This window comes from Salvelinus namaycush, chromosome 15 (genome assembly GCF_016432855.1).
Source record: "Salvelinus namaycush isolate Seneca chromosome 15, SaNama_1.0, whole genome shotgun sequence".
NCBI classification, from domain to species: Eukaryota; Metazoa; Chordata; class Actinopteri; order Salmoniformes; family Salmonidae; genus Salvelinus; species Salvelinus namaycush.
In genome coordinates this window covers 13,727,047-13,742,580 of record NC_052321.1, presented here as the reverse complement: position 1 = coordinate 13,742,580, position 15,534 = coordinate 13,727,047, and the positions used below count along the sequence as shown (strand labels likewise).

At 41.8% G+C, this 15,534-nt stretch overlaps 1 protein-coding gene across 4 annotated transcripts in view; it reads left to right on the top strand.

Moving 5' to 3' along the window:
* Positions 1-15,534, top strand: part of LOC120060208 (EARP-interacting protein homolog) — a 42,395-nt gene that overhangs the window by 8,588 nt on the left and 18,273 nt on the right. For all 4 annotated transcript variants that reach the window (XM_039009354.1, XM_039009353.1, XM_039009356.1 and 1 more), the window contains one exon: positions 15,422-15,521. In XM_039009354.1, the coding sequence (XP_038865282.1) occupies positions 15,422-15,521 (100 nt within the window). The remainder of the gene's footprint in view (positions 1-15,421; positions 15,522-15,534) is intronic.

The window sequence follows — 15,534 nt, the reverse complement described above, 5'->3', positions numbered from 1 at the left end:
CATCTCATCTGCTTTCCTTCTCCCCCTCTATCTTATCTGCTTTCCTTCTCCCCCTCTATCTCATCTGCTTTCCTTCTCCCCCTCTATCTCATCTGCTTTCCTTCTCCCCCTCTATCTCATCTGCTTTCCTTCTCCCCCTCTATCTCATCTGCTTTCCTTCTCCCCCTCTATCTCATCTGCTTTCCTTCTCCCCCTCTATCTCATCTGCTTTCCTTCTCCCCCTCTATCTCATCTGCTTTCCTTCTCCCCCTCTATCTCATCTGCTTTCCTTCTCCCCCTCTATCTCATCTGCTTTCCTTCTCCCCCTCTATCTCATCTGCTTTCCTTCTCCCCCTCTATCTCATCTGCTTTCCTTCTCCCCCTCTATTTCATCTGATTTCCTTCTCCCCCTCTATCTCTCCATCTTTCACCGTTTGACTCCATCTCCGTTTTTTATGTCTTTTTAAAATCAATCGCCCTGCTTTTCACCTTTATACCACTATACTCGCTTATCTTCCTCTATCTTTATCTCTCTATCTCTCATTCTCCCTCTTTATCTCTTTATCACCCTCTGTCACTTTCCCTGTCTCTCTGTCGCTCTCTTGCTCCTTCCCTCAATCCCTCTCTCTCTCTCCCTCCCATACAGAAGGGTATCCTGGTCTATACTTTACTTTACCATACTATCCAGCAAATCAAAATAGTTTCTGTGATAGTTCCCAGAGCATTCGTTAGGATGTTCTCATAGCGCAAGAACTGTCCAGTCGAGGTGATGATTATAGAATGTTTGTGTAAAACATTTGCCTGATATTGCAAGAACGTTCCTTGAACATATTTAATCTGTTCTTTAAAGATTCCCAGAATGTTTCATTAGGTTGTGGGGACATGACAAGGGATATGTTCCCAAAACACAAAAACTGTACGGTTGTGCTGACATTTACATAAAGTTTGTATCAGGGTGCACCAAATGTTGCTTTGATGTTGCAAGAATGTTGACAGAACAGCCTTTCTGAATTCTTTAAAGTTTCCCAGAATATGTAATTAGGTTGTGGGAACAGTGTGGGTACATGGGTTCCCAAAACACAAAATATGCTTAGTTGTGATGACATTCATACAATGTTTAAGTTGGGTTGCACAGGACATTACCTTCATCACATATGTTGAAAGTCTTATAAAATGTGATTTTATTTAGATAGGGTTTCCTTTAAATAACTTGAACATTTGATTTGTATTGTTGTGTATTCATATGCTTCTCAGAACCTACAAACTCAATAAGAAAACTATTTGACGTTTTCTCAATTTCAAAATCACATTTCATAATAAAACGTTTAACACGTGATGAAGAGAAGTGCACAGCATATAAAGAGGATGGGTGAAGTTATGGTGAATAACCCCGTTACCCAGAGAAATACTGGTTAGATATGTTTAAGAAGGCTTAACATTGTGGAATTGTGGATTGACCATGCTGCGATGCTATACTGAAAAATAAAATATGTAAGAGAGCTTCCCTGGTGGATAAAAGACCTGGCTTGGAAACCATACATTGCAGGTTCAAACCCCACATGTGCAGATTGTCAACATATGAAGTATAAAAATATGGCTTTATTTGTATGATTAAATGCTGTTCAAATGTTCTATGAATTAAATTGTTATTATGCGTCTTTAGATCACCTACAATCAGGGTTGGGAAGGTTACTTTCTAAATGTAATCTGTTACAGTTACTAGATACCTTTCCAAAATTGTAATCAGTAATGTAACTTTTGGATTACCCAAACTCAGTAACGTAATCTGATTACATTTCGTTACTTTTAGATTACTTTCCCCTTAAGAGGCATTAGAAGAAGACAAAAATGTATGTTACCAATTGAACGACATCTATTGCAGGGTAAATCAATGTTAAAGTTTACAGTACATAGCTGGCAAATATGGATGTTCAATTTTACTATATGGGTTGGTTATGTACGCTTCTTCTAACCCATCGCTTTCTACGACATATAATAATACGATTAAATTATATCTTTACATTAAACAAAGTCTTATGAGAATTCCAGTCATTCCAATAAATGTTATACCCCTTGATCTTCAAGAATAGGACTTGGAAATATGTATAGATTAGCCAAATGGTTTTACCTGAGCATGACCTAGGTCTGGGAGATGTGGCTAAAATGTTATATTTAAAAAATATATTTAAAGTATTTAAAAAATAAAAAAGATGGTATTTGACGGTATTTTTAGTTTTTGAATAATAAAAGTTCTACGTTTGCTTTATGAGTAGTGAGTGATCCCAGGGTGCTTTATGAGTAGTGAGTGATCCTGGGTGAGTGATCCTTTCTCCATTCTGATTGTTTTATACTGTTCAATTCAACTTCAAACAAAACAAATTTCAGAACAAATTTCATTTCTGCATTTCCTGCACTCAATTGCAGTGGTTGAAAAAGTACCCAATTGTCATACTTGAGTAAAAGTAAAGATAAGTTACTTGAGTCATTTTCTAATAAAAGTGAAAGTCACCCAGTAAAATACTAGTTGATTAAAAGTATTTGGTTTTAAATATACTTAAGTATCAAAAGTAAATGTAATTGATAAAATGTACGTATCAACAGTAAAAGTATAAATCATTTCAAATTCCTTACATTAAGAATGGCACCATTTTCTAGTTTTTATTTATTTACGGATAGCCAGGGACACACTCCAACACTCATAATTTACAAAACAAAGCATTTGTGTTTAGTGAGTCCTCCCAGATCAGAGGCAGTAGATGACCAGGGATGTTCTCTTGACAAGTGCGTGAATTGGTCCATATTCAAAATGTAACGAGTACTTTTAGGTGTCAGGGAAAATGTATGGAGTAAAATATACAGTATTTTCTTTAGGAATGTAGTGAAGTAAAAGTTGTCAAAAATAAAAATAGTTAAGTACAGATACCAAAAGAAACGACTTAAGTAGTACTTGAACATATTTTTACTTAAGTACTTTACACTGCTCAATTGAGATCATTTCCACACTGCCACGTAGGCTGCATGATATGGGCAAGTAATCAAGGACTTATTTTTAACCAAACTGGCAGCTTCATTAAATAGTACCTGCAAAACACCAACAAAGAGGCGACTCCGGGATGCAGGCCTTCTAGGCAGAGTTCCTCTGTCCAGTGTCTGTTCTTTTGCCCATCTTAATCTTTTATTTTTATTGGCCAGTCTGAGATATGGCTTTTTCTTTGTAACTCTGCCTAGAAGGCCAGCATCCGGAGTTGCCTCTTCACTGTTGACGTTGAGACTGGTGTGTTGTGGGTACTATTTAATGAAGCTGCCAGTTGAGGACTTGTGAGGCGTCTGTTTCTCAAACTACACACTCTAATGTACTTGTCCTCTTGCTCAGTTGTGCACCGGGGCCTCCCACTCCTCTTTCTATTCTGGTTAGAGCCGGTTTGCACTGTTCTGTGAAGGGAGTAGTACACAGCGTTGTACGAGATCTTCAGTTTCATGGCAATTTCTTGCATTCAATAGCCTTCATTTCTCAGAACAATGTTGATACATGTTTGATAGTGTCTTGATGCTGTATTGTTTGTCCTTCATGTTCTAATACTTTAATGTTACCCCTTCCTTGTGTTTTTTGTAATAAATGAGTATTTAAAATAAAAACATATATTTAAAAAAAACACAACGTACCATTGAAACATAGGAATGATGGTTGCTGATAAACGGCCTGTGTACGCCTATGTAGATATTCCATAAAACATCTGCCGTTTCCAACTACAATAGTAATTTACAACATTAATAATGTCTACACTGTATTTCTGATTAATTTTGTTATTTTAATGGACAAAAAATGTGCTTTTCTTTCAAAAACAAGGACATTACTAAGTGACCCTAAACTTTTGAACGGTAGCGTACATACACTACCGGTCAAAAGTTTTAGGACACCTACTCATTGAAGGGTTTTTCTTTATTTTACTATTTTCTACATTGTAGAATAATAAATAATAGTAACCAAAAAAGTGTTAAACAAATCAAAATAGATTTGATATTTTTCAAATAGTCACCCTTTGCCTTGATGACAACTTTGCCCTCTCGGCATTCTCTCATGAGGTAGTCACGAATCCCACGTCATCATTGTGGTCTCTGACGTGTGAAACAAACTTCAACTTGCGCCTTTTTTAAATGCTGAATTAGAATGTTATTGAGAAAATAGAGGATTGTCAAATATGAATTTAAAACTAATCCTCAAAGTAATAATCTAGTTTTTCAAAATGATCTGTAATCTAATTACAATATTACTGGTATTACAGTTAACGTTTTTTGTAATCCCTTACATGTAATCCGTTACTCCCCAACCCTGCCTACAATACAATCATCAAATGAGAATTGCCATTCAATATGGAAAGAAACATAATGGGGATGTATTCCAGTCTGCTTTCTTAAGCTTTCATTTGCATACTGAGAGTGTTGTGGTAAAATTTGATCAAGTTTTTACTGTATATAACATTTTATAAATGTTCTTGTACTGTTCTGAGGACCTCCAAGACGAGGTAAAATGTATATTGTGTAAACATCAATGGAATATTATGTTAAACCTAAAACAAATATGCTATGAACGTCATAAAAACAGATTTATTTCAGTCTTACAACATTAAGGAAATGTCCTGTGCAGCCTAACCTAAACATTGTATGAATGTCATCACAATTGAGCATATTTTGGGTTTTGGGAACATAGCTCTTGTCATGTCCCCATAATGTTACCACAACCTAATGAAACATTCTGGAAACCTTTAAAGGACAGACAAAATGTACTCTGGGAACATTCTTGTAACATCAGGTAAATGTTTTTTGCACCCTAAAAGAAACATTGTAGAATCATCCACACAGTGGACAGTTTTTATGTTTTGTTAACATATCTTTTGGGATGTACCCACAATGTTCACACAACCTAATGAAACAATCTGGGAACCTTTAAAGAACAGATTAAATGTCTTATAGGAACGTTCTTGCAACATCAGGCAAATGTTTTATACAACCATTCTATAATCATCGCCACGAATGGAGAGTTCTTTCACAGAACCTATTTTGGATGGCTGGGAAAACATTACTGGTATATTGTGTTATTACATTACCTGGAAACCTAAAGAGAACTTTAGGAAACCTAAAGAGGACTCCTAATGTTAGATAAAACCCTAGCTAGATCATAATGGGAGTCTTAGCTAATGTTCTGGGAATGTTCCTTGTTGGCTTGGTATGCTGTGCTGTGCAAAGTATTGACTGACCTACATATCCCAGGGCTCAGCCACTGCTCAGGCCTCTTCTTATAGCTGCGTACACTACACTTCGGTAGCTGCCTCATCCCTTTGGAAAAAATAATGCATTTTAGCATTTCAAATGACATGTTTCCATTTTGAGTCTTCCCTGAGCAGTATTTTCTTATATTTCCGAGAGGTCCATTTACTATGTGTGCGTGTGTGTGTAATAGCCTTCTGTTGGTGAAGATCCAAGGGTGGGTGAGGTGCGGCTCTGAGGAGGAGATGGCTGATTCTGGTGTCTGACATCCTCAGAGCTGCAACATTCTGAATGGCATGTTTCTCTATCTGTTTCTATATCTGTGTATGTGTTCTGTTTGCTATGTGAGCCTTGTATCCTTTGCTTTGTTGTATTGGCTCTGAGAAATGGATGGCTTTGGTTTGGTACCCACCTCGTCCATCTCTTTCAGGCTGTAGCCCCCGCTCGCTCTGACTACGCTGGCAGGAGTACAGCAATCAGCAGGTGTGTGTGTGTGTGAAGCCTTGTTTGAGTGAGAGTGTGTCAGTCTGTTAGTGTGTGATAGAAGGAGTATGTGAGAGTCTGTCTGTCTGTACGTCCTTTATGCCTGTATGGCTGTGCCTTTGTCCCACCATCCTCCACCACGTCTCTTATATTCAGCCACCATATCCCTCCTTAGTCTGGGTGGACAAACATTTGGGCTAGTGTCGTGTTGAAGCGTGCCTGGATTGAAGAAACAAACAAAGCTTTAATATATATATATATATATATATATATATATATATATATTTCTCTCCCCTGCTTTGGGGAGCCAAGCACCTCATTTCGATTTGGAGCAGCACCAGGCTCAGGAATCGATTCCCATGGAGCGATTAGGACCAATCAGGGCCTGGGTGAGCACCTTGAGGAATCATGAAGCTCAACAGACACACTGTTTTATTGTCTACACTGTGGTGTGACAGGAGGGGGGGAGGGTAAAGTTTGTTTTGTGTGTGTATGTCTGAGTGTGGAGCCTATGCGGACAGGGGTGTGTGTATGTCTGAGTGTGGAGCCTATGCGGACAGGGGTGTGTGTATGCCTGTGTGTTGTTGGAGGGGGGGGGTTATCACAGAGTGTGATTTGCACTCCAAGGGACTGTCAATGTTAGCCCAATGGGAGCCCAGACAGCCAGATAGTCATGCAGTCCAGTCAATACTGTCAGTAATGTGAGCGGCCGTGGCGACCTGTCTTCAATTGTACATTAACACGGCATGGCTGATTTTTAATCCTGCCCCCCCCCCCCCCCCCCCACACACACACACATTTTACGTTGTTCCCTCTCATCCCCTTTTTCTTAGTTCCTTTCTCCCTCTCTCCCTCTCCCTCTGTCCCTCTCCCTCTCCGTCTCTCTCTGTCTCTCTCTCGGCCCTACCTACTGATCCCTCACTGTAACTCTGTAGCATCTGTTGCTATCGAATTAAACTCATCTGAGTCTGAACTCATCTGATGAGAAGGAAGAAGGCAGGCATCGCGTCCTATACTGTCTGAGCTATAAACTCCCTTCCCCAGCAGTCCTCCATGTATTTACATATTCCCTCCCTACCAGGATGCCATGCCGCTCAAGTTCAAATGCACATAGCTTATATTCTTTAATAAGAGACCCTCACTGGTGCCATAAAGGATCTCTGTCTCTCTCTCTCTCTCAAAATTCAATGTCAATTTAAGGGGCTTTTTTCACATGGGAAACATATGTTTACATTGCCAAAGCAAGTGAAATGGATAATAAACATTACACTCACGAAAGTTCCGAAAAATTAAAGACATAATACGGTCATACATTTGGCAGGAGGTTAGGAAGTGCAGCTCAGTTTCATCCTCAGTGTGCACATAGCCTGTCTTCTCTTGAGAGCCAGGGCTGCCTTCGGCGGCCTTTCTCAATAGCAAGGCTGTGCTCGCTAAGTCTGTACATAGTCAAAGATTTCCTTAAGTGTGGGTCAGTCACAGTGGTCAGGTTTTCTGCCACTGTGGGCTGTCTTTTTAGGGCCAAAAATCATTCTAGTTTGCTCTGTTTCTTTTGTAAAATCTTTCCAATGTGTCAAGGAATTATCTTTTTGTTTTCTCATGATTTGGTTGGGTCTAATTGTGTTGCTGTCCTGGGGCTCTGTGGGGTCTGTTTGTGAACAGAGCCCCAGGACCAGCTTGCTTAAAACTTCTTATGGCTGTAATCCCGTAAACGGGATCGATATGACAACAGCCAGTGAAAGTGCAGGGCGCCAAATTCAAACAACAGAAATCTCATAATTAAAATTCCTCAAGCATACAAGTATTTCACACAATTTTAAAGATACACTTCTTGATACCACCACGGTGTCCGATTTCAAAAAGGCTTTACAGCGAAAGCACCACAAACGATTATGTTAGGTCACCGCAAAATCACAGAAAAACACAGCCATTTTTACAGCCAAAGACAGGAGTCACAAAAAGCAGAAATAGAGATAAAATTAATCACTAACCTTTGATGATCTTCATCAGATGACACTCATAGGACTTCATGTTACACAATACATATATGTTTTGTTCGATTAAGTTCATATTTATATCCAAAAACCTCAGTTTACATTGGCGCCATGTTCAGAAATGCCTCCAAATTATCTGGAGAAATTGCAGAGAGCCACATCAAATAACAGAAATACTCATCATAAACTTTGATGAAAGATACATGTTTTACATAGAATTAAAGATACACTTGTTCTTAATGCAACCGCTGTGTCAGATTTAAAAAAGCTTTACGGCAAAAGCACAATATTCAATAATCTGAGAACAGCGTTCAGCCACAAAAGGAAGCCATACAGTTACCTGCCAAATTGTGGAGTCAACAAAAGTTATAAATAGCATTATAAATCTTCACTTACCTTTTCTGATCTTCGTCGGAATGCACTCCCAGGACTCCCACTTCCACATGAAATGTTCGTTTTGTTCGGTAATGTCCATCATTTATGTCCAAATAGCTATTTTTGTTAGCGTGTTTGGTAAACAAAAGTTCCGTAACAGTCAGTAGAAACATGTCAAACGATGTATTGAATCAATCCTTAGGATGTTTTTAACATAAATCTTCAATAAAGTTCCAACCGGAGAATTCCATTGTCTTCAGAAGTGCGATGGAACAGTGCTCCCTCTAATGGGAACGCGCATGGTCAGCTCATGATAGACCTGACTCATTCCCGTCTCCTTCGGCCCCACTTCACAGTAGAAGCATCAGACAAGGTTCTACAGACTGTTGACATCTAGTGGAAGCCGTAGGAAGTACAAACTGACCCATATCCCACTGTATTCGATAGGCGATGAGTTGAAAATCGACCAACCTCAGATTTCCCACTTCCTGTTTGGATTTTCCTCAGGTTGTTGCCTGCCATATGAGTTATGTTATACTCACAGACATCATTCAAACAGTTTTAGAAACTTCAGAGTGTTTTCTATCAAATACTAATAATACTATGCATATATTAGCAACTGGGACTGAGGAGCAGGCAGTTTATTCTGGGAACCTCTGATCCAAGCTACTCAATACTGCCCCTGCAGCCATAAGAAGTTAAGGGGCTCTTCTCCAGGTTCATTTCTCTGTAGGTGATGGCTGTGTTATGGAAGGTTTGGGAATCGCTTGCTTTTAGGTGGTTGTAGAATTTAACGTCTCTTTTCTGGATTTTGATCATTAGCGGGTATCGGCATAATTCACCTCTGCATGTCATTTTTGGTGTTTAACGTTGTATACAGAGGATATTTTTTTGCAGTATTCTGCATGCAGAGTCTGAATTTGGTGTTTGTCCCATTTTGTGAATTCTTGTTTGGTGTGCGGACCCCAGACCTCACAACCATAAAGGCCAATGGGTTTTATAACTGATTCAAGTGTTTTAGCCAGATGCTAATTGTTATGTCAAATTTTATGTTCCTTTTGATGGCATAGAAGGCCCTTCTTGCCTTGTCTCTCAGATCGTTCACAGCTTTGTGGAAGTTACCTGTGGCGCTGATGTTTAGACCGTGGTATGTATCGTTTTTTGTGTGCTCTAGGGCAATGGTGTCTAGATGGAATGTGATTTGTGTATGTTTGCCCCCCAACACCACTTTCCATCAATTTGTAAAGCAGACCCTCATGCCAAATTGAGCTGAAAGCTTTTTTTAAATCAACAAAGCATGAGAAGACTTTGCCTTTGTTTTGGTTTGTTTGTTTGTCGATTAGGGTGTGCAGGGTGAATACATGGTCTGTCGTATGGGAATTTGGTAAAAAAGCCAATTTGACATTTGCTGAGGAAATGTACGAGTCTGCTGTTAATGATAATGCAGAGGATTTTCCCAAGGTTGCTGTTGACGCATATGCCCCGCTAGTTATTGGGGTCAAATTTGTCTCCACTTTTGTGGATTGGGACGATCAGTCCTTGGTTCCAAATATTTTGGAAGATGCGAGAGCTGAGGATGATGTTAAGGAGTTTAAGTGTAGCCAATTGTTACGTCTGGTAAGACAAGGGGTGGGGGTGTGTGTGTGTGTCTCTTTGTCAATAACAGCTGGTGTGCGATGTCTAATATAAAAGAAGTCTCGAGGTATTGCTTGCCTGAGGTAGAGTACCTTATGATAAGCTGTAGACCACACTATGTACCAAGAGTTCTCATGTATATTATTTGTAGCTGTCTATTTACCACCACAGACCGATGCTGGCACTAAGACCGCACTCAACCAACTCTATAAGGCCATAAGCAAACAAGAAAATGCTCACCCAGAGGCGGTGCTCCTAGTGTCGGGGACTTTAATGCAGGCAAACTTAAATAACATTTTTACCAGCATGTCACGTGTGCAAACAGTGGGATAAAAAAACTCTACACCACCTTTGCTACACACATAGAGATGCATACAAAGCTTTCCCCTGCCCCCTCCATCTGGCAAATCTGACCATAGTTCTATTCTGATTCCTGCTTACCAGCAAAAACTAAAGCAGGAGGTACCAGTGTCTAGCTCAATACGGAAGTGGTCAGATGACTTAGATGGTATGCTAGAGGACTGTTTTGCAAGCCCAGACTGGAATATGTTCTGGGATTCATCCGATGGCATTGAGGAGTATACCACCTCAGTCATCGGCTTCATCAAGAAGTACATCGACGACGTCGTCCCCACAGTGACGAAACGTACAGTTGAAGTCGGAAGTTTACATACACCTTAGCCAAATATATTTAAACTCAGTTTAATCCTAGTAAAAGTTCCCTTGCTTAGGTCAGTTAGGATCACTACTTTATTTTATGACTGTGAAATGTCAGAATAATAGTAGAGAGAGTTATTTATTTCAGCTTTTATTTCTTTCATCACATTCCCAGTGGGTCAGAAGTTTACATACACTCAATTAGTATTTTGTAGCATTGCCTTTAAATTGTTTAACTTGGGTGAAACGTTTCGGGTAGCCTTCGACAAGCTTTCCACAATAAGTTGGGTGAATTTTGGCCCATTCCTCCTGACAGAGCAGGTGTAACTGAGTCAGGTTTGTAGGCCTCCTTGCTCGCACACGCTTTTTCAGTTCTGCCCATGAATTTTCTATTAGATTGAGGTCAGGGATTTGTGATGGCCACTCCAATACCTTGACTTTGTTGTCCTTAAGCCATTTTGCCACAACTTTGGAAGTATGCTTGGGGTCATTGTCCATTTGGAAGACCCATTTGCGACCAAGCTTTAACTTCCTGACTGATGTCTTGAGATGTTGCTTCAATATATCCACATAATTTTCCTCCCTCAGGATGCCATCTATTTTGTGAAGTGCACCAGTCCCTCCTGCAGCCAAGCACCCCCACAACATGATGCTGCCACCCCCGTGCTTCACAGTTGGGATGGTGTTCTTCGGCTTGCAAGCCTCCCCCTTTTTCATCCAAACATAACGATGGTCATTATGGCCAAACATTTTTATTTTTGTTTCATCAGACCAGAGGACACTTCTTCAAAAAGTACGATCTTTGTCCCCATGTGCAGTTGCAAACCTTAGTCTGGCTTTTTTTATGGCGGTTTTTGAGCAGTGGCTTCTTCCTTGCTGTCGATATAGAACTCGTTTTACTGTGGATATCGATACTTTTGTACCTGTTTCCTCCAGCATCTTCACAAGGTCCTTTGCTGTTTTTCTGGGATTGATTTACACTTTTTGCACCAAAGTATGTTCATCTCTAGGAGACAGAACGCGTCTCTTTCCTGAGCGGTGTGACGGCTGCGTGGTCCCATGGTGTTTATACTTGCGTACTATTGTTTGTACAGATGAACGTGGTACCTTCAGGCATTTGGAAATTGCTCCCCAAGGATGAACCAGACTTGTGGTCTACAATTTCTTTTCTGAGGTCTTGGCTGATTTCTTTATATTTTCCCATGATGTTAAGCAAAGAGGCACTGAGTTTGAAGGTAGGGATTGAAATGCATCCACAGGTACACCTCCAATTGACTCAAATGATGTCAATTAGCCTATCAGAAGCTTCTAAAGCCTTTACATCATTTTCTGGAATTTTCCTTTAAAAAAAAAAGGCACAGTCAGCGTAGTGAATGTAGACCTCTGACCCACTGGAAGTGTGATACAGTCAATTATAAGTGAAATAATCTGTCTGTAAACAATTGTTGGAAAAATGACTTGTCATGCACAAAGTAGATGTCCTAAACTACTTGCCAAAACTATAGTTTGTTAACAAGAAATTTGTGGAGTGGTTGAAACACTTAGGTTGGAGGCATTAAAACTAGTTTATGTCAACTTCTGACTTCAAATGTACATATCCCAACCAGAAGCCATGGATTACAGGCAACATCCGCATCGAGCTAAAGGCTAGAGCTGCCACATTCAAGGAGCGGGACACTAATCTGGACGCTTATAAGAAATTCCGCTACGCCCTCAGACGAACCATCAAACAAGCAAAGCGTCAATACAGGATTAAGATAGAATCCTACTACACCGGCTCTGACGCTCGTCGGATGTGGCAGGGCTTGAAAACTATTACAGACTACAAAGGGAAACCCAGACGCGAGCTGCCCGGTGACGCGAGCCTACCAGACAAGCTAAATGCCTTTTTATGCTCACTTCAGGGCGAGCAACACAGAAGCATGCACAAGCTGTTCTGGATGACTGTGTGATAATGATCTCGGTATCCGATGTGAGCAAGACCTTTAAACAGGTCAACATTCACAAAGCCGCGAGGCCAGATGGATTACCATGATGTGTACTCAAAGCATGCGCGGACCAACTGTCAAGTGTCTTCACTGACATTTTCAGCCTCTCCATGACCGAGTCTTTAATACCTACATGTTTCAAGCAGACCACCATAGTCCCTGTGCCCAAGGAAGCGAAGGTAACCTCCCTAAATGATTACCTCCCGGTGGCACTCACGTTGGTAGCCATGAAGTGCTTTGAAAGGCTGGACATGGCTCACATTAACAGCATCCTCCCAGATACCCTCGACCCACTCCAATTCGCATATCGCCCAAACAGATCCACAGATAACACAATCTTAATCGCACCCCACACTGCCCTTTCCCACCTGGACAAAAGGAACACCTATGTGAGAATGCTGTTCATTGACTACAGCCCAGTGTTCAACACCATAGTGCCCACGAAGCTCATCACTAAGCTGAGGACCCTGGGACTAAACACCTCCCTCTGCAACTGGTTCCTGGACTTCCTGATGGGCCGCCCCCAGGTGGTAAGGGTAGGTAACAACACATCTGCCACGCTGATCCTCAACACTGGGGCCCCTCAGGGGTGTGTACTTAGTCCCCTCCTGTACTCCCTGTTCACCCACGACTGCGTGGCCAAGCACGACTCCAACACCATCAAGTTTGCTGACGACAACAGTGGTAGGCATGATCACCGACAACGATGAGACAGCCTATAGGAAGGAGGTCAGAGAACTGGTAGTGTGGTGCCAGGACAACAACCTCTCCCTCAATGTGAGCAAGACAAAGAAGCTGATTGTGGACTTCAGGAATAGGTGGGCCGACTTGGCCCCCATTAACATCAAAGGGGGTGTTGGAGCGGGTCGAGACTTTCAAGCTCCTCGGTGTCCACATCACCAATGATCTATCATGGTCCAAACACACCAAGACAGGCGTAGAGAGGGCACGACAAAATCTTTTCCCCCTCAAGAGTCTGAAAAGATTTGGCATGGTTCCCCAGATCCTCAATTAAGTTCAACAGCTGCACCATCGAAGATCCTGAACGGTTGCATCACTGCCTGGTATGACAACTGCTCGGCATCTGACCGTAAGACGCTACAGAGGGTAGTGCGTACGGCCCAGTACATCACTGGGGCCAAGCTTCCTGCAATCCAGGACCTATATAATAAGCGGTGTCAGAGGTAAATTTGTGGTCTATTTATTTATTTATATATATATTTTTACCTTTATCCCTTTTTCTCCCCAATTTCATGGTATCCAATTTGTAGTTAGTGTCTTGTCTCATCGCTGCAACTCCCGTATGGACTCGGGAGAGTCGAAGGTCGAGAGCCGTGCGTCCTCCGAAACACGACCCAACAAAGCCACACTGCTTCTTGACACAGTGCCCGCTTAACCCGGAAGCCAGCCACACCAATGTGTCGGAGCAAACATCGTACACCTAGTGACCGTGTCGGCGTGCATGCGCCCGGCCCGCCACAGGAATCGGTAGTGCGCGATGGGACAAGAACAACCCTGCCGGCCAAACCCTCCCCTAATCCGGAAGACACTGGGCCAATTGTGCGCCTCCCCATGGGTTTCCTGGTCACGGCCGGATGCGACAGAGCCTGGAGCCTTTGAACCAGGATCTCTAGTGGAACAGCTAGCAACTGCGATGCAGTGCCTTAGACCACTGCACCACTCGGGAGGCCCCGGTCTGTATATTTGATCATTTTTGTATTTTGTCCTGTAGTTCATTCTATGTAATTGGAGAATCCAGTGGGTTCTAGGTCTTTAACAGTTGATTCTAAGATGTATATTTGAACATGTAAATGTTTTTGGTGTTTGTTCTTTGTTATAGAGCCAAAAGGATTGGAGAAGTGGTTTATCCATACATCTCTGTTTTGGATAGATAACTCTTCGTGTTGTTGATGTTTCTTATAGTTTTCCAATTTTCCCAGAAGTGGTTAGATTCTATGAATTCTTCAATTACATTTAGCTGATTTCTGATGTACTCTTCCTTCATTTTCTCTCTCTCTCTTCTCTCTTTCTTTTCTTTCTTTCTGTTTTATGATTTAGGCTAATTGATATAATTGGGGGGCTGCTTTCATAAATCTGTGTGTGGTGAATACATTGACTTCAGATTGGAGCAGTTTTTATAGAATAAATGAATGAGAGAGAAGGAGAGGGACAGAAAGCTGTGTGTGTGTGTGTGTGTGTGTGTGTGTGTGTGTGTGTGTGTGTGTGTGTGTGTGTGTGTGTGTGTGTGTGTGTGTGTGTGTGTGTGTGTGTGTGTGTGTGTGTGTGTGTGTGTGTGTGTATTTGTGTCCTAGGCCTGTGACTCCTAACACCTTGGTAGGGCAGTAAAAACTGTCCCCCTCATCCATGGATTTACAACCTCCATAAACTCTTCTACTCTTCGCTCTCTCCTTTTCCCTCTGTCCCTCTCTTCCCCCTATCCCCTCACAAGAGATGGAAGCAAATTACAGAGTTGGATGAAATCCTGAGAAAGACTAACTTTGTCCCTCCCTCCTTCCTCTTCCATCCCTTTATCCCTCCCACACACACAGCACAGTGGAGGCTTTATGTTGTGTTGCTCTGCCCTGATGAATGACTCAGAGGGGTTGGACCAGTCTCAATAATCACCACTAGAACTAAGGACTAATCAGTCTATAGCAGGTCTATAGCAGGTACATGAAGGGGCTCTTATCTACTGTGTGTGTGTGTGTGTGTGTGTGTGTGTGTGTGTGTGTGTGTGTGTGTGTGTGTGTGTGTGTGTGTGTGTGTGTGTGTGTGTGTGTGTGTGTGTGTCGTATGCAGTAAATACTGCATAGTGGTCATTTGACTACAAACTTGTCATATCATGGTCATAAACTTTGGTTACAGTAGTTGCAGCCTTTGCAGGCCAAGTCGTTTGTGTGTGTGTGAGAGAGAGAGTGCTTGTGTGTGCATCATACTGTGGTTGTATATATGTGTTTGTGTTTTCTCTCACTGAAGTGTGTGTTCATGCATGTGTGTCCTGTGAACTAACCCCCCCCCCCCCCCCCCCCCCCGCTCTCTCTGCTGCAGTGTCCTGTGGGAGCCCATGGGAGATGGGAAGCATGTGATCTCTCTGGCTGATAACCACGCTCTGCTCTGGGACCTGACGGAGAGCTCTACCCAGGCCACGGTGAGACACGCAC